Source organism: Mus pahari, chromosome 17 (genome assembly GCF_900095145.1).
Source record: "Mus pahari chromosome 17, PAHARI_EIJ_v1.1, whole genome shotgun sequence".
NCBI classification, from domain to species: Eukaryota; Metazoa; Chordata; class Mammalia; order Rodentia; family Muridae; genus Mus; species Mus pahari.
Genome location: NC_034606.1, coordinates 65,231,248 through 65,256,404, shown reverse-complemented (window position 1 = coordinate 65,256,404; position 25,157 = coordinate 65,231,248). Strand labels below are relative to the sequence as shown.

The 25,157-nt window shown below is 50.2% G+C and overlaps 1 protein-coding gene across 2 annotated transcripts in view; it reads left to right on the top strand.

Annotated features, from left to right (window-relative positions):
• Nucleotides 1–5,687: 5,687 nt before the first annotated feature.
• The window catches only part of Galnt6 (polypeptide N-acetylgalactosaminyltransferase 6), a 37,504-nt gene continuing 18,034 nt past the window's right edge, over nt 5,688–25,157 (top strand). Inside the window, exons 1-4 of one of the 2 annotated variants that reach the window (XM_021216885.1) lie at nt 5,688–5,755; nt 15,095–15,316; nt 19,083–19,663; nt 21,276–21,448. In XM_021216885.1, coding sequence (XP_021072544.1) covers nt 19,173–19,663; nt 21,276–21,448 — 664 coding nt within the window. In that variant the 5' untranslated portion in view covers nt 5,688–5,755; nt 15,095–15,316; nt 19,083–19,172. Of the gene's footprint in view, nt 5,756–14,855; nt 14,927–15,094; nt 15,317–19,082; nt 19,664–21,275; nt 21,449–25,157 lie in introns of those variants that run through there. The other variant, XM_021216886.2, reaches the window with a different exon arrangement.

Here is a 25,157-nt window from a genome sequence, read left to right as displayed (position 1 = left end):
CATTATATCACCTAAACCCCGCAGAAAACGCATATCCATAACCTCTTTTTAGCAAAGAAAACTGGTTAAGACACCTGGCCACAGTCACAAAACTGGCAGCTGACTGGAGGGTTTCCTGGGCCCACAGTTCCTTTTGGTTGGGGAGCTCTCCCTGGTTCCCGAGCCCCAAGCACAGCTCTCTCCCGTAGCACAGTGTCTGCTGAGGTATAACCCTCTGACGGGCGGTTGTAATAACTTGGAGCCTCCAGAATGGCCCCTGTTACCAACCCAAGATGGGTGCAAACCCCAGATGCAGGATTTTACCTATCCTCTGGGTAGTGTAGCATTCACAGCACATGCATGCCCTGGCTGTCCTGGAACTCACTCTGTAGACCAGGCTGGCCTCGAACTCAGAAATCTGCCTGCCTCTGCCTCTGCCTCCCAAGTGCTCGGATTAAAGGTGTGTGCCACCACTACCTGGCTTTTTTGGGGGGGTGAGGGGTGGGGGTGGGGGGCGGCAGAGAGTTCTTATCTTTCTAGAACCATAAGCCCAAATAAACCCTTCCATAATCACCGCTGGTTATGGTATTTTATCACAGCAACAGAAAAGTGACCAATGCACACTTGGAGGCAGGAACTGAAGGGAGGCTGCAGTAAAACACCGCTCAGTGGCTTGCCCAGAAACCTCTCGCACATAGTCAGACCCAACCACCCTGGGGTGGTACTGCTAAAAGGGGGCTGGGCCCTCCTAGAGCCATTAGCAATCAAGAAAATGCCCCCACAGACATGCCCACAGGCCTAGCTGAAGGAGGCAATTCCTCAGTTGAGGTTCCTTCCTCTCAAACACATCCTGTTGAGGGCTGAGATTAGCCAGCGCACCATGTCGTTACTCCCATATCTTCTATCCAGGATCTGCAGAAAGAAAAAAAAATCCTAATTTTAATAACCACAACGCATGATCTTGCAGCCCTGAGAGGAGAAGCTGGTCACCTGTGGCCAATGTGCCCCATTTTTCTCCGTTGGTTTTGGCTGTCACAGCTGGCTGAGTTGTCTCATGGAACAGGTGCCAAGGTGGGTGGGTCTTATGGACAAGGGAAGCTCCAGCTCTGCAGCTCAGCAGGGCACAGGCCTGCCTCCTCTCCGTGCTCCACCTCCCTCCTCACCCTGTGGGCTTTTCCCTCAGGGACGTTCTGAGAGGCCTCCCTTCCACCTCTATGATGCAGGGCATTGGACCAGGGCCACTGGGATTACAGTATACACCACCGAGATTGCAGTATACACCACCGGGATTGCAGTATACACCACCGGGATTACAGTATACACCATTGGGATTACAGTATACACCACTGGGATTACAGTATACACCACCGGGATTACAGTATACACCACCGGGATTACAGTATACACCACCGGGATTACAGTATACACCACTGGCTTCAGATTTTTGGGGTTTGTTAGGCTGGCCTCGAACTCATTTTGTAGTCAAGAAGACCTTTAACCTCCTGACTTTTTAAAAAATTTATTTACCCTTTATTTTATGTGCATTGGTGTTTTGCCTGCATGTACATCTATGTGGGCATGTCAGATCTTGGAGTTACAGACAGTTGTGAGCTGCCATGTGGGTGCTAGGATTTGAACTCTGTTCCTCTGGAAGAACAGTCAGTGCCCTTAACTGCTGAGCCATCTTTCCAGCCCCCACTCCTGACCTACTAATCATCATACTTTCTCTGTGATTTCTGGCCTATGCTGGTATGGTATCTGGGGATCAGACTCAGCTCATTGGGATTGTACTTTTCCCCACGGAGGCACCTCATCTGGCCCCTACAAGCGTTTCCGGATAAGAGGCAGCCCCTCTCTGTGAAGGGCAGGACTCCCCTTCCCCGTGTCTGCCACTCAGAAGTGACTGTCTCTCTCCAGGGCCTGAGAGTGGAAGGAAGGGAGCGATAAGGGGCAGAACTGACGTCACCAGCTCACAAAGCTGCCTTGTCTCTCTGCTTCAACAGATCTGCTCCTCACTGAACTTCCTGTGCTATGGTGGGGAAGCCCCTTGAAAAAAAAGAAAAAACTAGACGGGAAGTGCAGAGCACTCCAAAGCAGAACCTAAATGGTAGAGCAACAAACAGCAGCCTGTGCGGGAAGATAATGACATTTACAAGGCTTCTAGGAAGGGCCATCTCAAGTCCTTGCAGCTGGGAGAATCCCAGCCTGCCACCTCAGATTTGCCTAAGGACGGGAGAGATGGTTGTGAGCATGCGTGGATGACTTCTTCGGGAGCCGGACAGCAGGTTGGGAGGCATCTTGTCCTGGTGCCCAATTTCCCCCTTACTTCATACATATATAAACTTGTCATTTAACAGAAACCATATTCTTTTCTTTTCTTTATTAGTACTGTGGGTGCGAGTGAGTGTGGGTGTTTGTGTGGAGATCAAGGACAACTTTTGGGAATCGATTCTCTTACCATGTAAATTCTGGGGACTAAACCCAGGGATCAGAGTGAGGTTGCACATGCGTGTTCACCTGCTGAGACACATCGATGCCCCTCCCCCCTTTTGAGTTAGGATCCCATGCAGCCCACAATGGTCTCAAGCTTGTTATTTAGCCAACAGTGACCTTGAACCCTGATCCTCCTGTCTCCCTCTCTCAGCTGCTTGGACTGGAGGTGTGTGTCACCGTGTTCAATTAGGGTTAGGGTTCAATGACGGAGAGCCAAATTTTAAGTGGACTGCCACCAGCAGAGGTCAGGTTGGCCCCTTCTGCCCTGTGGTGCCTCAGAACCTTCCCATGCAGTGGGGAAGGGAGCCCTAACCAACCCCTGCTAGGAGAGAACGCAGTGTTTTAGGGATCAGTCTACAGCATGCACCTCCAAATTAGGCAGCTAGTCATTATGAAGACTTAAGTCATATTTAAAATCATAGTCAGGCACAGTGGTTCATTTGTCTAATCCCAGCACTTGAGAAGCTGACTCAAGAGGATTGAGACCAGCTTAATTGAGACTTCTTATTGAAATGCAAAAATGAAGGAGGGGGGTGGCTCACACCTTTAATCCCCACACTAGAGAGGTAGAGGCAGGTGGATCTCTGAGTTTGAAGCCAGTCTGGTCACTTAATGAATTCCCAGACAGCTAGGGTTACTTAAGAGACTCTATCACATAGATAGATAGATAGATAGATAGATAGATAGATAGATAGATAGATAGATAGATAGATGATAGANATAGATAGATAGATGATAGATAGATAGATAGATGATAGATAGATAGATAGATAGATAGATAGATAGATAGATAGATAGATGACCTCTGACCTGCGTACACAATGCACACACACACACACAAACCATAAAAAGAAAACAAACTGAAAATGATCAAAGTGTCCTATATACATCTACGAAGTGTCATAATGAACCCTTTGTTTCCCACAATTAATAAATGCTAATCAACTTCTTATTCCCAAAGTGAACTCATTAATAATAGCTTCAGAATTTGAGGCACACACACCGGCTGGTACTCCTTCTTGAAAAGCCAGTCTCTTTCACACTCCAAGGCAGAGTCAGAGGTCGTGAGCCTACCCTGGAACCGTCCGAGGTCCCTCAGGTCAAGTTGGGACCTGACTAATGTCACACAGGGCTGAAGGTCTAAGAGCTGAGTGAAAGGGAGGTGAGAGCAAAGGCCAAGCCACTGAGTCTCACACCCAAGGGACGAGAAATGAAGACAGCGTCCCATTATCTGCAGCAGGAAATGTTGGCGATCCCAAGCCGTTGAACTGTGGAAGACAAGTGAACTCCAAGAGTCTGCAGAGGAGCCACAAAGATGATGGGGGCAAGCTCTGTAGAAGTTTGAACCCTCAGTCATTGTCTCCAGTGTGAAGTGGGAGGAGGGTTGTTATTATGCCAAGAATGTGCAACACCTCCCTTTCTACTCCTGGCAAAGGGTCACCCTTCGCCTAAGTGAGGGAGCTGGGTAAACTTCCCCCCCTGTAATCTGCTGGCCTTCCCAGAATGCCTTTGGTCCCCTCTGAGCGCTCGACTCAATGACAGGGGTTCTGGGTCCTGTCCCCTGAATCTTAGAGACTCAAAGATGCAAAGCCATTTTAACATCAACCAAAGCAGAAAGATCCATTCTAATTTTTTTCCACTTTTTGAGGCAGAGTATCGATATTCAGCTCAAGCTGCCTTTCACTGTGTTGTCTGCAACTCCAGATCCTCCTGCATTAGCTTCCCAAATGCTGGGATCTATGTCTACCAGGAAAAAAAAAAGCGTCTGATGTTGGGTATCATGGTACATCACTTCTGTAATCTCAGAACTGCAGAGGCAGAGGCCAGAGGACCAGGGGCACAAGGCCATCCTCAAGTCTATGGAGAATTTTGGTTTCTTTTAAAACCCAGTTATGTTATGTGAATGTGTGTGTGTGTGTGTGTGTGTGTGTGTACCTATCTATCTTGCCCCAAGGAACCCGAAGCCGCTGATCATCAGGAAGTAGTCTATATACCCCCTTTCTCCTCTAACTTTCTTTCTCTCCAACCTACTGTTGGGGGTTGTAATGAAAGTTGGGAGATAGAAGAAGTATAAGAACCTAATAAAGTAGTTTTTTAAAAAAGCCAAAACTCAACTATACTATGTAGGGAGTTCAAGACTAGCTTTGTCCTCTTGAGTCTCTTTCTCAGAAAACACGCGTGAGGGCTGGAGAGATGGTTGATTGGTGAAGAGCAGTTGCTGCTCACTGCTGTATAGACCGGGGTTCAGATCCCATCACCCCTGTAAAGCCGGGCATCTGCCTCTAACCAGCTCTAAGGGATTACACCTCTGGCTGTGTGCTTAGAGGGCCACATATAAATAAATAAATAATAAAACCCTTCTTTAAAACCACATGAAAAGAAAGATTCCAAATCACCAGGAATTCGGAGTTATTCATGCGACTCCCGTTTTACTAGGATAAAAAATTTACATCAGGATGGTAGGCTCAGAACCCATGAGCAGCTACTGTTCAGGTGTCAGGACGATTCAGAATCAGACACGAGTTTAAGTAATTTTTATTATTTATATGTTTATATCTACTGAGATGCGATCTCCTATGTAGTTCAGGTTGGCCTGGAACTCAAGATCTCCCTGCCTCCGCCTTCCAGAGCTAGGTTTTAGGAGTGTGCCAAACTGCCTGTCTCCGAATCTGCATTTCTAACCACCTCGAAGGTGTTCTGTGCGTCCGGACCGTATTTCTGAGACTCACTCTGCAGTCTCCCACCGACCCTACCCTTGGATAAGGAGTTAGGTACTGAGGCTGGGTGAGGCCGGGCACTTCCCAGTTGGCACTTGGATGGAAGAGGAAGTTATCTGTTCACAACCTCAGACGCCTGGGACAACAGAGCTTCGGGGCTCGCCGCTGCCCAATTGGTCCCGAGATGCTGGTCTCGGGCTCTGGGCTCCGCAGTCCCTCCGCCACCGAGCCAGCATGTTGCACACTGGGGCTTGCTGCCCTCATCCAGTGGAGCCGGTGGCCTGGGGTGGCGATGGCCTGGGATGCAGGTGGCCTTTGGTGACGGTGACATGGGGTGGCGGTGCCCTGGGGTGGAGCTGCCCGGCGACGCAGTCTGGCCTCGGACCCTGCACCCAATGTGAGCGGCCTCGCATGCCGGGACGGGAGCGGAGTCTCAGCACCTGCTCGAGCGGGGCGGGGCGTCATCCTCGACAGGACCCGCCCTGGACCCGCCCTCCCGGTCGCCCCGTCGGGAAACCCACGAGCAGCTCGGCGGCAGCGGCGGCGGCTTTGCCTCGGCGCGGTAGGTAAGCAACAACGGGGCACGATCCCATGGTGCCCTCGGACCTGGCAGCCCCGTGCTCCTCGGGGGCCCCCCTCCCTACCGCCCCCTCCCCCATGCCCCCTCAGTGAGATGAAGGGGCCGAACCAGACTCATCCCCCCCAGCCTTCGTTCTGCGCCCCGCGCGGTGCCATCTAGCGTCTTTCGCGGTGGGACCCCTTCACCTCTGAGGTTGAGAAGCTGAGAGGCGAACGGGGAGCTCCGGAGTCCCTCTTCTCGCTCTCGCCCCGGTGCCTACTGTGTGCCTCCCCCATTTGACCACCTCGTGTGCTCAAGCGTTGGGACTCCTTCCTGCCATATCACCCCTGAGCAGAAGGGACAAATCAGGAGAAGCCTCGTTGGTGGGGGGCCCCTCAGAGTCCTTGTCTGATTGATCTCCCCTTGGATGCTTAGCGCTTTGGAGGAGTGGGGGACGGAGTTCTGTGGTATTGTGTAGAGTGTATGACAGTGACTGTCACCACCAACTTCCTGATTCTCCCTCCCTCGTGATGACAGAAAGGAGAATCCTCCTGCTGCTTTACTCGCCCAGAGGCCAGTCATCTAGAGACCCCAGACCACTGCCCACCTGCTTCTGTGGACACTGCTGGCGATTGCTTGCCTCGAAGCACAAAAAGGAACCCGGTTCTCGAGCCTTAATCGCCTCTGTGGTCCCAGGGAGAGCTGTAAGGTTGCACTCTGAGCTCATCCCTACAGTGGCTGAGGTTAATGACAGACACACCAAAGAGCCTCCAGGGCTACCTTTGCTTCACACAGGTGTGTGTGTGTGTGTGTGTGTGTGTGTGTGTGTGTGTGTGTGTGTGTGTGTGTGTGTATTACATAGGCCGGCTCTCCTGACAGGACAGCTGTTTCCCTGCTTGGCAGAGGAAAGCTAAGAAGGATGAGATAGGCAAATTCATACGATGACTAGATCAAGGTTTTAAAATATGCTTCATTCAGATTGCCCAAGGGCAGCCTGCATCATCGTGTCCTCACCGACGCCCTGTGCTTTAAAGAACCGAGAGGTGGGGACACCAGGACCCCACAGCAATCGAAACTCTGAAGGAGACTGGGTACTGAGTAATTACTACCCACAGCTGGCACTGCCCCCAGCACACAGAAGAGCCCAGCGAAAGGGAGGCCTCCTGGGTGTCAGGTGCCCTTTGAGATCAGAACTGTCTTCGTCCACGTTCAACTGGGATAAACCCGGACCAGTGAACTAACCATAGGCTGAGTCCTGTTTGCATTGCTTAGAACAGAAGTCGGGGTTGGGAGGGGCCCCGTCCTCAGCTGAGAGCTGTTCCTAGGGAAGGCTGTGGTGTATAATGAAGGCTACAGGTGGCTGACTCAGCTCCACCACTAGCTGCAGAACCTCGGCCACATCACCACGTAAACATTCCAGGGCGGGGCAGGGAGCAAATGAGAAGGTGCAAGGGCTTTAGGGACCAACTGAACGTAAGATGTGTCGTGGCTTTGGACGGATGTCCGTGGGCTTGAGTTCAGCTTCTGGTCTTGCCTAGCTGTGTGCATAAGGCTCTGGGTCCAGTCTCCAGCACTGGATAAACTGGGCATGGTGGCACGTGTCTGTAGTGCCAGCACTTGAGGGGAAAGAACCCAAAGTTCAAGGTCATCCTTGGCTATGTGACGAGTTTGAGAGGCCAGCCTGTCTCAATGCAAAAGCCAAGACCAAAGAAAACAAAATATAACTCCAGTGAGGCTTTTGTTTGTTTGTTCTTTATTCCATCTTTGTGTTTTGAGACAGGTTCTCTCTTCATAGCCCAGACTGGCCTAGAACTCACTGTGTAGACCAGGTTGAGTTCCTGCTCACTGAGATCTGCCCACTTCTGCTGTCTCCGCCCCATCCCCCATCCCCCACCCCACAAGTGCTGAGGCTGAAGGAGTGTGCCACCACTACAGCTCAGCTACTCAGGAGGATGAGGCAAGGTTGCTTGAGCCCAGGAGTCTAGGGTGAGCCAGGGTGACAAGAGTGTTTATCGGGTCACAGTCTGAGTCTTTGGAGCCAATGCCTTCTTTTTCTTGAAAAGCCAAAGGTAAGGTAGCATTGCCCTAAACATCCCCCAGGTCAGACGGACGTATCCCATCATCTCCAGCTCCGGAAGTGAGACTGAGTACCCCAGTAAGTGCTCAGTACCGGAGGGACCCAGTAATGGCTGTGCCAGAGCTTAGGTGAACTTGGCTCGTCGGATAGCCTCAGCATTTCTTCTGGAAAGGCCCGAAATGTCCGTCCCCAGTGGACGGGATGTGTGAGGATTTGAATCGACAAGAGGTCGAGTGCAGGGCAGTGCCTGTCTCTGTGTGTATCTCAATGCTGTCATTGTGCTGGAGAAAGGCTTGCGTGGTAAACAAGGATGGGTTCAACCCAGCAAGAAAAGGGCTTAGAGAAGGATTCTGCTGGTACCTGAGAGCTCTGTGGCATCAGGTTATTCTCCAGCACCCGGCCCAAACTGGTCCTGAGTCCTAGGGAGACATGTGCAGGAAGAAACTCCATCCTTATCCCAACTAAGCTCTGCATCTAATGGCAAATAAAGGACAGATAGGGAAGAAAGTGAACACACACACACACATCCCACATACCCCACATACACACACAACACTCTACCCCATACACTCACATACCACACATACACACCCCATACACTCACACATACACATGCATACACACACACCACACACATATACACAGACACACCACAAATGTATACACATACTACCCATACACATAACACACATATATACACACGTCACATACACACACACTCCACACACTCACACCCCATACACTCACACATACACATGCATACACACATCATATACCACACACACACACATATATACACACACACACACACCTTACATGCACATACACACCCCACACATGAACACCTCCATGCACTCACACACACACATGTGTGCACACATATTCACACACCATACATACACACAGACACACCACAAATGTATACCCACACTACCCCCCCACACACACCACATATATACATACCACACATGCACATACACCAGACACATACATGCACACCATCACACATACCACATACACACACTGAAACACATACACACTACCTCCCACATACATACTATCCACACACACATACGTACATAATACACACACACACACACACACACACACACACACTATCCCACAAACATCCATATTACACATGCACACATCCATACTACACACATGCACACACACACTACCCACACACATGCATACCACACTCCTCTGTGCAGAGGAATATATGCCTTGGGAGTGGGAGGCTGGCCCAACAGTCAGAACAAGTATTCTGGATGTGGAAGCTTGGGAAACAGGACTTTAGGGTGGAGAAGGACAGGGAAACAGGATCTCCATGTCTGGGCTTGCTCTCCATGAACGCAGTGGGAAAGTCCCACATGGAGAAAGCGTGGGGAAGAAAGCTGCACACCCGCCCCCGGGGGCGGCGACACACCTTAGTGCAGAAAACCATCTTTTCTTTGGTTTTTAGGGACGGGATTCCCTTGAGCTTATTGTTGCTCAAATTCTCCATGTAACTAAAGATGACCTTGAGCTCCCTAATTTTCTTTTTAGATCCATTTATTTTCTCTTATGTATGTGAATGTTCTTGGCTGTGTTCATGTATGCATACTCTGTACATGCCTCGTGCCCGCAGAGGTCAGGAGAGGGCATTGGATTCACGGGACTGGATCCCACCGGTAGTTGTGAGCCGCCTTGTTCTCTTCAAGAACAGCAGACGCTCTCAAGCACTGAGCCTCCTCTCTTCCATCTATACATCCCAAGTGTTGAGGATACAGGTGCGGGCTGCCATGTTCTGGCACGAAGACTTTATTTTATTTTTTAATTTAATTTTAAGTGTGTGAGTGTGTGTGTGTGTGTGTGTGTGTGTAAGAGAGAGAGAGAGAGAGAGAGAGAGAGAGAGAGAGAGAGAGAGAGAGAGAGAGAGAGAGAGAGAGAGAGAAGTCAGATCCCCCTGGAACCTCAGCTCACACTCACGTGAACTCAGATGCCAAGGTTGGGAACTGAAGTTGGTTCTCTGAGAGAGCAGTAAACACTCTTAACAGCTGAGCCATCTCTTCAGCCTTGGAAGTCTTCTTGCAAAAAAAAAAAAAAAAAAAGAGTCACAAGTAAGAATTTAGACTGTCGATTTGTTTTGCTTTATTGAGCCCTTAAGAAGGGAAAGGCAGCCAAGTGTCTGGTTAGGCTGGAAGGTAAGTGCAGACAGGGTGCTGACCACTGGCTGATTTTGCCCCAGTTAAGTAGGCCTTAGTCTGAAGGAACACAACCAGAACTTTGCTGACCATGAAGTAGAGATGCCCAAAGCAAAGAGGCACTGCATCTCACCCTCGAGGACTCAGTAAGGCAGGGACAGTTTGATGACAGTTTTGAGTGGAAAGGAAAGGGCACATGGAACACATGCACACACAGAGACACAGATATACTCACACAGACACACGGATACACACACATAGATACATACACACACAGACACACACAGATACATACACACAGATACATACACACACAGACACACACACATAGACACACAGACACACATAGATACATAGAAAAACAGACACACAGATACATACACATAGACACACACAGACACACAGATATACACACATAGACATACACACTGACACAGATATACACACACAGAGAGACACAGATATACACACATAGACATACCTACAGAGACAGACTCACAGATACGCACACTTAGAAAGACACATAGACATACAGACACCACACAGAGACACACACAGATACATAGACACACAGATACACGAACACAAACACACACACATACACAGACACACATACACATGTATAGATACACACATAAACACATGCACACAGAGAGAGCGCATGCATACACACACACACACACACACACACACACACATACACGGCACCACCAACCCAGGAGGCAAGGCATAATCAGCAGGGCGTGGGACTGGACTTGGTAACCTTGATACTGAGAAGGGATTGAACATACCAGATGTTGGAGCAGACTGGGAGTTTGGGGCTCTTTCTGGGAACTGTGGGAAACTGCTCAGATCAGTGGGCTTGGCTGGCATGTGTAGGCCTGAGGGCTATGGAGGGGGATGCTCCCAGCTATCCTGGGCGTCCAAGCTCAACTCCCCATCCTCTGGAGATCGCCCCAGCCATTAGGACCATCGTCCCATGACCCCCAGCTTCTCTTCCCTACTGCCCACCAGCCAATGGTGACAGAGCTCAGTTCAGACTCCCTGTGTACCTTCCTGCAAGCCCTGGGAGGTTACAGAAGCCCTCCCCGGAGACCTGGGCATAAACAAAAGTACAGGTACCTGACCTAGCAGGGTCCCTGCAGACAAACCCCCTCTCTAGCTGCCTGTCATCTTGATTTGTAGTGACTTTTGCTTGGGGGTAAGACAACAAAGAAGTTAGAAACACCTTCGCAGCCAAGCACGGATCCAGTTACGTGGCCGTGCGTGAGGAAATCCTGTTGAGTGTTCAGTAGAAAATGTTTGGATGACTACAGCTCCGTAAACTTAAAATGAACCTAGGTGTGCTGGAGGTGAGGGCATTTTGACAGACTGGCTACCGAAATGGCTTTTATCTTATCCTTCTGGAGAATGAGCCACGAAAGTGTAGGTCATCAGTCAGGGGGTGGGAGCCGCCCACTGTCCTGTGGCCGCACAGGCATCCAGGGGCAGGGGAGCTTTGGAGATTATTCGGTGGTCTTTTGGTTCTGTGACTACAGGAGAGGTTGGGCTGCAGGGCCTGATGATGAGAAAGTGTCATTGGAGGAGGAGGAGGAGGAGGAGGAGGAGGGAAAGAGGAAGAAGAGGAGGAGGAAGAAAAGAGGAGGAGGAGGAGGAGGGAGAGGAAGAACAATAGCAATAAGAAGAAGAGGAAGAGGAGAAAGAAGAGGAGGAGGAGGAGGAGGAAAAGGAAGAGGGGAAGAGGAAGAAGAGGGGGAGGAAGAGGAGAAGGGGGAGGGAGAAGAGGAAGAGGAAGAATAAGAGGAGGGAGAAGAAGAGAAGGAAGATGATGAGAGGGAAGAAGAGGAGGAGAAGGGAGAGGAGGAGGAGGGAGAAGAGAAGGAGAAGGAAGAGGAGGGGAAGAGAAAAAGGGGGAGGAAGAGGAGGAAGAAGAGGAGGAAGAAAAGGAAGAGGAGGAGGAAGAGAAGGAGGGGGACCAGACAGTCTTGTAGTACCCTTCCCCTCCTGGATCTCGAAACCAGCCTGTTGCCTCTCCACCAGGATGTCTACCTCCACACAGCTTATGAGCTTATGAGCTTGCTCAGAAGGCCTCCACCCATAGCTATTGAAGAGATCTGTAATTGAGCCAATTATCTTGAGCAAATATCCTGTATGGATGCCGTGGTGGCAGCTCCCTTGCCCGGAGGCCACGTCGCTGCTCTCTCCTCAAGGTGTGCAGTCCGTTTGATAAACAGGAAGAAACTTAGAAAGGGGCCACCTGGACAGCAAGGGCGTGTTCGAGGTGGCTGACCCTGCCTTTCACTTGAGCTGGGACCTCACTCCGTTCTTCCCAGTTTCAGCAACTTTAAGCATTTGATTCCTGAGTGGAATTGGGGGAAAGGGAGTGGTGGGGAGGGGGCTTGGAGTGGAAGGGGGGACTCAGAAGAACCCAGTCCCTCTGCATACCTCCATGGGGGAGGTAAGAGTCCCAGGGGCATCACAATGATCTGAGAACTGAAGACAGGACCTGCTCCTGGGAGCTACTACCTGTGTGTCACCAGTGAGGTCGTCCAACCAAAGCCACACCCATAAAACAAGCTGAATACCCCGATAGGGCAGCAAGCTAAGAGTTAGAGCAGAACGCCACCTAACCCAAATCCTCCAGGGAAGGGCACCCAGCGGAGTTACAAAACCAGTGTTGAATGTTTAACCCCTCTAGCCTGTTCCGCTGATAAGAGGCTCAGTCACCGATGACACACAACCGGTACTTCAGACCAAGCCAGTGATAGAACAGAAGATAAGGCCTGGCCTTTGGAGTCCAGGAGTCCAGGTCCCCGGCAGCGAAGAGAGCCGCGCTGACACAGGCCAGCGGTGGTGAGAAGGAAGAACAAGCAGAGACAGGAGGCCAGACTTGGAGGTGTGGCTTCCTGGTGAAAAGCCCTTGCCCAGCATGTATAAACCCCTGGGTTAGCTCCTCAGGACTGAGAGATCGCCAAAGAGGGGTGGAAAAGGGAATCCGTTAACTTTGTTCTGGTTTTATGAATTTTGTATAATCGGTTTTTCATATTCCTCCAACGCCGAAGAAGATGGCGTGACATCAGAGACGACTTCCCGCAAGACATGTCACTAGATGCAGAGCTTAAGTACACGTTGGATAGCTTAAAATTCCCATGGTAGTTTTACACTTATAACAACATCAGAAGTTTAAAGCACATGAAGTAATAGGAAGTACTGGACATGTAATCATTTATACTTCATTTGTTTATTTATTTATTTATTTATTTATTTATTTATTGGTTTTTTGAGACAGGGTTTCTCTGTGTAGTCCTGACTGTCCTGGAACTCACTCTGTAGACCAGGCTGGCCTCAGAAATCCACCTGCCTCTGCCTCCCAAGTGCTGGGATTAAAGGCGTGTACCACCATGCATGGCTCATTTATGCTTCATTAGCTTTCATTTAGAAATATAGATTCTGAAGGTCCTCATGTAGCCCAGGCTGGTTACAAACTCTGTATAGCCAATACACCTGAACTTCTGAGCCCCCTGCCACCTCCTCCTGAGTGCTGAGGTTACAAGGGTCACTGTGCCCAATCTGTGCAGTGCAGGGAACAGAGCCGAGGGCCTTGTGGTTGCGTGGCAAGCCCTTGACTCACTGAGCTACATACATCCCTAGCCCAAGTTCCAATTTTATAATGCTCGTCATCTTCAATAAGATGAAGCAATATTAAAATCTGATGATTCAAAACTCATAAACTAAAAAGCAAAAATAAGGTTTCCCAAACACCCTATTAAGTCCGTAGCATCTATACTTCTGAGGTTATTAAAGCTAAGAGCTGCCCTGAGACTTTGGCACATGCTGTTCCCATAAGAAATAGCCAAGAGGAAAATTTGATAAAGGAATGCAGTGTAGTTTGGGGTTTGTTGTTTGTTTTTATAGAGCTAAAGAAGGCCCACGATGCCAGGCGTGGTAGCACACGCCTTTAATCCCAGCACTCGGGAGGCAGAGACAGGTGGATCTCTGAGTTCGAGGCCAACCTGGTCTACAGAGTGAGTTCCAGGACAGCCAGGGCTACACAGAGAAACCCTGTCTCGAAAAAAAAAAAAAGAAGGCCCACAATGGCCAAGTGCTGTACCACGGAGCTATGTCCCCGGCACAACTGTTTTTAGACAGGGCCTCGCTATGTAGACCAGGATGGTCCTGGTCTTAGGATCCACCTGGCTTTGTCTCCTGAGTGCTGAGATTAAAGATATGTACCACCAGAGCTGTCTTTTCGGAATTCTGGCCATCTTTAGGCCTATGTAGTCAGAGGCTTATGTAGGCCTTTTATGAGACGGTTTTGCCCGCGTGTGAGTCTGTGCACTGCATGTGTATGTGGTGCCCTTGAAGACCAGAAGAGGGTGTTTGGACCCCCTGGAACTGCAGTTCTGAGCAGTTGTGAGCCACCACATGGGTGCTGGGAACACAGCCTATGTCTTCTGCAAGAGCAGCCCGTGCTCTTAGCTACTGGCTTCCTATCTTCCTACTCCCACACTCTGGCCATTTAAAGACTTCTCATGATGGTTTCCACACTCTGGGGCTATTTTACAGTGGCGGGCTGGATTCAGAATGTAGATAGACGCTGGGCTCTGCTCGCTGGAGCAGCCAGAATCTGTTTGCTCTGTCTGGGAGGGCTTCCTCAACTATGGTTGTGGCATCTTGGCTCTGTCAAGCTGATGAGTGACAGACCCAAGGGTGGAAAAAGATCTGGGAGTAGAAGCTCCCCTGCTAGTGTCCCTGAAGGCCAGGCTGCACTTGCCGGAACAGTAGAGCCACGCGCATGCGCAGGACTTTGGAGGTGGATCCCACCGAGCCCCGAACCAAGTTCTACATTAGAGGTTATTCCTTTTCCAAAGCTGGTGGGGCTCACCCTCCTGGTTCTTGCTAACTCCAACTCTAGGCACTGCATCCCACACGGAGCAGAAACCTTTAGCCTCAAAGTCCTACAGCATGCGTGCAACTGTGTTTCTTGAAGGGTGTCTTCCGGCTGCCGGCATGCTGAGCCGACACTGGAGAGAGCAAGTCCCTTCCTGCCAAGTCTAATCACAGGTGTCTCGTTTCATTTCAGGATGTGGTTAGAACCTTGAGGAACTGCAGGTTCCAGAGAGAACACTTTAGTCGGCCGGATTGGATCCAGAGAGCAGATGCTCAAGAGGACTTCAGGTTAACCCAAGGTCTCTCCGGGGGAAATAAAAAGGACAAAGGTATCCGCCTCTACAAGGGACCCCAAGCAGTGCCTGGATGAGGGTGCTGGAGTGACTGGTGACTCCAGGAGGCCTTCCTGGAGGAGGTGAGTCCTAGCCTGCCTCTGACTACTTATGGCAGTGTTACCCAGCCTGTGTCTCTAGCTGTGCCCATGTTTATGGGAAGTTCGAGCTCTGTCCGCACAGTTCTGGACTGAGATTCTCATAGCTCCGCCCCTGGGAAAGAGGCTCCACACACAGTTCTGCTTCCCTGGAAACCTTCTTGAGACCTGTAGGGAATCCTGCCTCTCTCCCGACTGTCTGTGCCATCTGTTGTCTTTCCATGAACTTGAAGAGGGCTATGGAAAGGCTTAAAGTGCCAGACAGCAATGGCGGCTCACCCCTCCCTGGACAGTAACTGCTGGACCCCCTCGTCCATTTTCTTTTCTTTTCTTTTTTTTTAATTTTATGTGTGTGAATGTTTGGCCTGCATGTATGTCTGTGTACCCCATGGGCGTCTGGTGCTTATGAGACTGAAACACGGCATCGGATCTCCTGGAACTTGGAATTACAGCGGCCGTGACATGTCATGTGGGTGCCGGGAACTGAACCGGGGTCCTTGGAGCAGCCAGTGGTATGAACTGCTGGGTTGTCTCCCCGGGACCTCCCATTTCATGGTCTCTAAGGAGTTTTCCCATCGTGTGCCTCTCTCCCACCCTCAGACCCAAGCAAATTTTGCTGGTACCACCTCTGCCTTCAGCGTGGCAGCTTCATAGATCAGATCTCTAGACCCCCTTTACCTGATGGTTGAGGTGCTGAGCAGGTCCTTGCTCACTTCAGCAGCTCCCGGCCGTTGGATTCTTTCCTGTACTGTTCCTCATTTCTCAAGGGCACGTGGCATAAAGACAGTGCTGGGCTTCAGCTCCACCTGCAGGCTGCCCCTGCTTCTCTTTGGCCTCCTGCTCCATTGGCCAACTTGAAATGAGCTTGGCTTGTCCAGGCGAGCCCACATGAACTTGGGTGCCTCGTCCAGGCTTTTCCCAGTGTGACGTTCTATCCTTCCTCCTTCATCTGCCATCTCTACAGACTCCTCTTTCCACCCAAAGACATCCCCTTATGATGCTCTTGCTTCATAATCCGGAGTCTCACTTCCCCAACTAACTATGTCCTACTTGAGGGGAGCCCGACCCCATCCCTGCCTTCCCCTAGTCCTTCAGAGTCTCTGGCACACGGCAGGTCTTCCACACATATTGATAGACTCAATACATGCCTCATAGTTCTTGCTACAAAACAGGAATTTTTTTAAAAAAATTATTTATTGGGCTGAAGAGATGGCTCAGCAGTTAAGAGCACTGACTGCTCTTCCAGAGGTCCTGAGTTTAATTCCCAGAAACCACGTGGTGGCTCACAACCATCTGTAATAGGATCTGACTCCCTCTTCTGGTATGTCTGAAGACAGCTACAGTGTACTCATATACATAAATATATCTTTTTAAACAATTATTATTTTGTGGGTGTGGGTGTTTTGGTTCCATGTATGAATGCATATCATGTGCATGCAGTACCCTTGGAGGCCAGAAGAGGGTGCCAGGTCCACAGTTACAGACGGTTGTCAGCTGCCATGTTTGTGCTGGGAACTGAACCCAGAACCTCACCGAGAGCAGTTTGTGCTCCTAATCGCTGAGCGTCTCTCCAACCCCAAAACAAGAATTTCTTTCGTGTGATTTTTGATAATGTTGTGAAGGAAACCATCTGTCTCCCCAGCCCAGACCGAGACTGCTGGCCATTGAGTCCATACTAACTATGGGTTTGCCCTCTGTGTGCCAGGGTCTCCAGACACCAGGCTTCATTCAGGCAGGGCACTGCGGGGTTAAACAACCGCACTTGTTTTTTTCTTCAGTGCAGAGGGATGGGGGTGGGGTAGAGGTTACCTCAGGAGCCATGCTGGTTTCTACTACAGCCCAGAGTCACGCTTAAGAAAAACATCCACGGGTGACCATGTGGCTCTGGCCAAGGAGCACGTGCCTGGGGGTAATTTCTGGGAAAGCGCATGGGGATTTATCGGTTATAACAGCAGAAATACCTGAGGGTTTAGAGGATGCCGGGATCTCTGCTGTGGGTTTTGCATACATCACTTAACTCAATCCTCAACACAGCCAGCCAGTTAGTTGTTAATGACACCCACCCAGTTTATAGCTGAGGAACTCAAGGCTTAGAGGGATGAGCTAAGTCACTCAAGGGTCACACCGGGCTAATGATGAAATAACAATTTTGAAAACCTAACTGTGCACAGAGATAAGACTGCCAAACTTCTGAGAAATGTTTTCTTTTCTCTCTCAATTTTGAACCAACTCTAGCAGAAGGTGCCCCTCTAAAGAGGGGGAACTGAGCCTGTGGCCATGTCTCTCTCTAGCCACCAGCATCTGCCAGCTAGTGACCTTTATGTTAGCTCAGCTCGCGTAGGAAGCTCTATGGGGTTCATCCTCTGAGCCTTTTGGCCTAGTATGCTAGTTGGTATGCACCCCACTCTGAATAGTTCTGCCTGGAAGGTGTCGTCATTGGATCTTAGACTTAAAACAACAACTAAAAAAATCATCTGAGCTGGAATTAGTGGTGTTTGTTTATAATTTCAGCCTGTGGGAACCCAGACAGGAGAATCACTAGGAGCTACTGTGAGCTACATCGGGAGACCCTGTCAAAAAATAAATAATTGCCTCTGAAGGCAGAGGCAGGCAGGTCTCTCTGAGTTCAAGGCCACCCTGGTGAGTTCTAGGCTAGCCAGGACTACACAGAGAAACCCTGTCTTGAAAAATACAAAAAATGGGTTGGAGAGATGGCTCAGTGGTTAAGAGCACTGACTGCTCTTCTAGAAGTCCCAAGTTCAATTCCCAGCAACCACATGGTGGCTCCCAACCATATATAATGAGATCTGATTCCCTTTTCTAGTGTGTCTGAAGGCAGTGACAGTTGTACTCATATACATAAAATAAATCTTAAAAACACACACATACATATACACACATATATGTATATGCATGTGTGTATATATGTGTGTATGTATATATGTATGTGTGTATGTATATATGTATGCATATATGTATATGTGCATATATATGTATATGTGTGCATATGTATATATGTACATGTGTATTTCTATGTATGTATATACATGTATGTATGTATATATGTATGTGTATATATACATGTGTATATATATATGTGTGTGTGTGTATTGTGTATATGTATGTGTTATATATATATATATATATATATATATATATATATATATATATATTATGGTAAGTGAGTAAATGCAGGAGATTCCATTGGTGGCCTGGCTAATTCATGAATTTTTGTCTTCAGAAACTGGTTTCATTCTCTGCCTCTTTGCAGCTTCACCACACCCAGGCCTCCAGGGTCACACAAACCAGTTTATCTGACACACTTCATGAGCCAGGCATGGTGGTACATGCTTCTCATCCCAGCACACAGGAGGCTGAGGATCAGGAGTTAAAGGCCAGCCTGGGCTAATTAGCAAAACCCTGTCTCAAAGTCCAAAACAACCTAGGGATAAAAGTGTAGGTGTTCATGGAGCTCCTGTCTTGGTCTGACCCCCTGAGCCACGTTGACCAGTGTGTTCCAGCTGAACTTAATTTTAATGGCAAGCTGTTTTCCAAAGCAGTTTCCTCCAGGTAAGAGAGAACCAGACCCAGTTTTCTCAGTTCACAGAAAAAGGAAATTTAGGCAACAGGATGCTGTGAGCGCGCAAAGGTGACACCACCATTCTCCACTGAGCTATGCTTGGGCCCCGGGTCCCTAGCTCCCTGCCCATCTCTGCAACAGCTAATTTTCTCATATCCCCTTTTTCCTCAGGTTGAGGCCCAGGCGTGGCTACGCTGGCATGTCAAGCTATCTCCAAAGTGAGGCATAAGACTTGACCCTGCGGGGGTCCCAGTTGGGAAGATGAGGTTGCTACGAAGGCGCCACATGTCCCTGCGCCTTGCCATGCTGGGCAGCGTCTTCATGCTCTTCCTCTTCATTCGGCAGAAGGATGTAAGCAACAGGGAGCAGGCCATGGAGAAACCGTGGCTGAAGTCCCTGGCAGGCCAGAAGGACCAGGTCCTGGACTTCATGCTAGGTGCCGTGAACAACATTAGGGACGTCATGCCCAAGCTGCAGATCCGGGCTCCAGAACCGCCCCAGACTCTGGTCTCCATGAACCACTCCTGCCTTCCAGGGTTCTATACCCCTGCTGAGCTGAAACCCTTCTGGGACCGGCCACCTCAGGATCCCAACAGCCCTGGGGCAGATGGAAAAGCATTTCAGAAGAAAGAATGGACCAATCTAGAGACCAAAGAAAAGGAAGAAGGCTATAAGAAACACTGCTTTAATGCTTTTGCGAGTGACCGCATCTCCTTGCAGAGGTCCCTGGGGCCAGACACCCGGCCTCCTGAGTGAGTATTGCATTCTTAGAATTCTCTGGGACCAGAGCTTTCCCAGAAGTGTGGCCGGGAGGGCTGTGATCATCGGTCAGTTGTCAGGAAGAAAGCAGAAGAATCCCTGAATAGCCAAGGATTTCCCTTAAGCTGTCCTTTCTTTTGCGGGCCAGATGCCCTGATACCAGGGGCTGGAGTTCAGGAGTACTATGGTCTGGCAGAGACCCATAGGGACCCGTGAGACTGCAACACAGTTATGAGGGACACAGGGCACTGAAAAAGGAAGTTAGGGCTGCAGACCAGGATCTGGCACTGGGCACTGGGAAGTGCTGGGACAGAGCTGTGGTTTCTGCAGCCCTGCCCTTAAGATACTGAGCCTGCCAGCTGGGCTTCTGATGAGAGAGAAGAAATTTCCTGACTGCTGCTGTGTTGGTCTGGAAGGTCCCCACAGCCCCGGGTTCCCTCACGTGAAGGCCACAGGCCCACCAAGTCATTCCAACTTGAAGCTCTTAGACATTATTGGATTTAGAAAGGGAGATGCACATTTGGATCTTAGAGCTGTCCCTGCCCTAATATGTCCCCTGCTACACTCTCACTGTGTCCGATGAAAGATGTTTTTGTCTTCCACACTTAGCCATTGTCCTTTTCAACTAAAAAGTTAGTTGGAAAGAAACAAGTCACTTCACTAAAGTCATGACTCTTTAGTGCCAGAGGCCTGGGGGTTCCTCAGACTTGAACCATGTATTTCCTAAGGCCCTACAAATTGCAACTTGAGGTAATAGGAACTTCTCAGCCAAGGCAGGAAACTTAGGAGGCTCCGTGGCCGGTCCATACAACAGCTTCCTGACAATGACTAAATCCAGGTGTCAGGGAAACTAGATCTGGTATTACAAGTCCCAGTACTTCAGAGGCTGAGGCAGGAGGAATGCAAATGTAAGCACACTGGTTTTAAGTGGGAGATACCCCCTGTCTCCACAAAACAGAAAGGGTGTTCAGCTGTGTGGTCCTTGAAACTCAGAACCCAAGTCCTTACAGAGCCTAGATGACAGGATAGCCAGTGGTTGCTGGAGATCATTGGGGAAGGGCCAGGAAGTTGCCAGTGTTGGTAGAGTCAGATCACAAGGATTCTGAGAGGGCTTAGAAGGGAAGTGTGAACCGGAAGGACCTTTGCCTCACACTGACTGAATGGTGACTGCAGTCACTGTCCTCAACTGAACATTTGCCCTTAATGACTCGGCTGCCTGCGACCTCTGGACCAAATCACGTCCTATGCAGTGTCCAAGGTGCAGAGTGAGTTAGCCTCGAGAATACCTGTCCTGAGAGCAAAATGTAAAACTTGGAGGGGGGGGCGGTGCCAGAGCCTCACCTTAGGACACAGAGCTAGCTCAGGGGCTGGTTTTGGAGAGGGTAGCCACAGAAGATGAGCAGCTATTGCCAAGCACGACACGGGCGGGGGGGGGGGGGGCGGTTTGGTGATTGGGCATGCGTGGGCATGCGCACTCGTGCTCCCGGGTAAGGGGGTTGGGGGATGGTGGGAGAGCTTTAGGCAGATATCTTTCATTTCCCCTCATGGGACTCCACCCCTCCCCCTGGGACTTAGAGAGCTGTGTCCATCCTTCTATCGGTCCAGGTGTGTTGACCAGAAGTTCCGGCGCTGCCCTCCACTGCCCACCACCAGCGTGATCATTGTGTTCCACAACGAAGCCTGGTCCACTCTGCTGCGCACAGTATACAGCGTCCTGCACACCAGCCCTGCCATCTTGCTGAAGGAAATCATCCTGGTGGATGACGCCAGCACAGATGGTGAGGCTGTCCTGTCTGAGGAAGGGTGGGGCTGGTGGGTGGGTCTGAGGAGGGGTGGGGTTGGCTGGTCTGAAGAAGAGTGGGGCTGGCTGGTCTGAGGAGGGGTGGGTCCTGCAGCTTTGAATTGCCCCTTTCATAAAGGCAGAAGAAGGTGGGATGGAGCGTACAGGCCACAGTTCTAGAGCCAAGAACTTGTCCACACCACTCAGGGCAACAAGGGCCTCCGCGTTCCCTGTTGGATGTCACATGCATCCCTAACTCAGGTGAAAGAGGACCAGCAAAGTGGCTTACCCGTAACTGCACTTGATGCCCAAGCCTGGTGACCTGAATTTGAATCCCGAGCCCCACAGGCTACCAACTCTACCTGAGGGCTGTGATTTGAGTGAACAAACAGGCGCATATGCTAAACAAGGAAAGGGCGGGCAGGAGAGGGGAGGGGAGGGATGGAGGAGAGGAAAGGAGGGGAGGGGCTGGGAGGGCCTTCCTGGTTTCCAGCTCTGCTGGGTCTCTCTGCTAGGCTTCCCCTGGGAAGCCCTTCCTGCCCTAATTGTTAACAGGGGAGATTGCTCACCATCTTTCACCTTCCCATCAATTCCATAGTATTCAGTACCCAGCTCTGACCTAGACATAGGTACAAGGAAAAAAAGAAAGGTTCCCTGAGGAGGCTGATAAAGGTTTAGAGCACTCACTCCTTTAGCCAATCTGAAATGACATGGACTTGAGAGTCCAACCCTGGGAGATCAAATCGAGCTCTGACTGCGCGGACCTCTCTCAACTCCACTTTCCTTTCCTGCAAATGGGCATACTTGACTCCTGCCTGTGCTTTACTCTGTATGCGTGTAGGAAGAGTGCATTGTGGGAGCGTGTGCCCGGGAGATTTTAAGTCTGCCTGGTGTGGCTGTGACTGCTTTGTAATGAGGGCTGGAGCTGGGTCTTAGAGGCTGAGTGTCTGAGGACAGAACTTTAGGTGGAGGGCATTCCTGCGAGAGAGGAGATGGTGAGCCCAGTCCTGAGGCAGGAGCCTGTTTTCTGGGGAGACTGAGTGTGGCTGGAGTTTGGGTTCATCGTAGGAAATAAGATTGGAAGGATTCAAGGGGTGGGTGAAGGGGGGTGGGGGATGGGGGATGGGCGAGGGGAGTGGGGTTTGTTGAGATGCTAGGATCAAACCCAGGACTTTACGTAGTAAACAGGCTCTCTTTCTGTTGCTGTCATGAAGCACCCTGAGGAGAGACTGGAAAGATAGCTCAGCTGTCAAGAGCACTGGCTGCTCCTTTGGAGGTCCCAGGTTCGATTTCCAGTACCCACATGATGTCTTTAACTCCAGTTCTATGGGATCTGATGCCCTCTTCTGGCTCCGTGGGTGTGTACATGGGGCACAGGCATGCATGCAGACAAAATACCCAGGCACCCAGGCAAAAAACCCGAGTCTTTAAAAATAACACTCCAAAAAAAAAAAAGCAATTCAAGAGAGAAAGGGTTAATTTGACCTTGAATTAAAGGTCATGGTTCACTATGGTGGAGGTAGCAGGTGCTGGAGGCAGCTGGGCACATAGCATCCAGTCAAGAAAGAGAGAGAGGGATGGGAGGGGATAGAAAGGGAGGGGAGGGGAGGGGAGGGGAGAGGAGAGGAGAGGAGAGGAGAGGAGAGGAGCTGATCCTGGAGGGAGAGATGGCTCAGATGTTAAAAGCACTGACTGTTCTTCCAGAGGTCCTGAGTTCAAGTCCCAGCAACTGCATGGTAACTCACAACCATCTGCAATGAGCTCTGGTGCCCTCTTCTGGTGTGCAGGCATACATGTAGGCTGAACATGGTAGACATAATAAGTAAATAAATCGTAAAAAGGAGCAGCAGTAGAGAGCAGGGGGGCCCAGCGCTGAGCTCATGTTCTGTGGTTCAGGAAGCCAGAGAATGATGCCGCCCACAGTGGGTGACACTTCCTGCTTCAGTTAACCTAACCAAGCTGGTCCTCACAGGCATCCCCTGATAGAAAGAAATGAGGCATCACCGGGGACCTGCGCTCATGCTTCCTGCTCCTGCCAGAGCTTCTGGCTCTCCTACCTGGGTTGGGAATGATGCTGCAGGAGATGGGGGTAGTGGAAGTGGGGGCTGGGAGTGAACACTGTTGAACCCTCTTGACCAGGGAGCTCTCATTTTCCCAGGGAAGACAGGCCCTTGGCCACCTCAGCGTCCATCAGAGTTACAGTGAGTCTGGTTGGCAAGTGCTAGGCCCATGAGGCTTCTGGACAGGGAGGGGCTTGCTAGCAGCAGTGCTCATAATGGTGGGTTTCTGGGAAATCAAAAAGTGGTTGAAAGGCTCTAAGAGAGAAGAGTCAGGGCACAGCCACAGTCAGGACCAAGCAAAACCCAAATCTAGAAGTGTAAACAGCTCGTTGTCTGACATCCAAAAGCTCCGCTGTACACAGCTCACCCCTCTCACGGGCTCGTGCTAGCTCCATTCCACAGCTGCTGCCTCCGTTGTGGTTATCTTGTGGTACTGGCATTCCAAAATGCTGGGGTCTACACACAACCAGGCTGTGCCTTCACCAGTAGCCCCTCTTGGGCTCTGTTCCAGGACCCTGACTTGGTCCAAGCCCCAGTTGCTCTCCATGACATGCCTTTAACACCGGTACCACCTGGATGACGCTGACGCATGAGCAAGTTCAGCTGCCTTGGTCCTCTCTGGACCACAGCTTCTGTGCAATGACCCTAAGGAAACCCTTCCCGGAAGAGTTTGCTTCAGTGACTCTGGCCTCTTAATCAAGGCTGAATCTTTAGCCCCAGCTGACCAGTATCCATCATCCTAGCGAGCAAAGGTTTCACATGAGTGGTTCTGGTTCCTCATTAATCACAGCCAAGTCTTCGCCCCTAGCTGACCAGAAACACAGATTGTTGTTGTTGTTGTTGTTGTTGTTGTTGTTTGGTTTTTCGAGACAGGGTTTCTCTGTGTAATTCTGGCTGTCCTGGAACTCATTCTGTAGACCAGGCTGGCTTTGAACTCAGAAATCCGCCTGCCTCTGCCTCCCCAGTGCTGGGATTAAAGGCGTGCGCCACCATGCCCAGCCCGACACACAGATTCTCAACTCAAAATATCTCAGGCCCCAGTGTAATGTTAGAGACCCCCTGTGGAGTCTCTCAGGCCAGGTCTCCATCATCTACGCTGCTCTCAGCATTGGCTTCTAAGTTGCTATAACAACCCTCAGGCTGTCGACACGCAATGACCTCTTGAGGCTCCAAAGTCTGTCCACCATCCTCTCATAAAACATGTCCATTTCCCCAAAACCCCATTCCTGGTACCAGTTTCTGTCATAGCTGGGATTTCTATTGTTTCTATAAAACACCATGACCAAAAGCATGTTTTTTTGTTGTTGCTTTTGGCTTGCTTGTTTCAATAAACCAAATGAATCCAAAAGGAAGGTTTTCTTTAAGCTTCTAGTTGTTGTCCATCATGAGGAAGAGTCAGGGCAAGGACCCAAGGCAGGAACCCAGAGGAAGGAGTCGAGGCTGAGGTTGTAGAGACGCGGCTTACTGGCTTTCTTTGCACAGCTTGCTCAGCCTGCTTATATAACCCAGGACCACCTGGCCAAGGGTGGTACCACACAGTCATCTGGGCCCTCCTACATCCATCACTAAGAAACCGTCCCACAGGCTTTGCTCTACAGGCCAATCTTATGGAGGCGTTTTCTCGATTGTGGATCCTTCTCAGATATC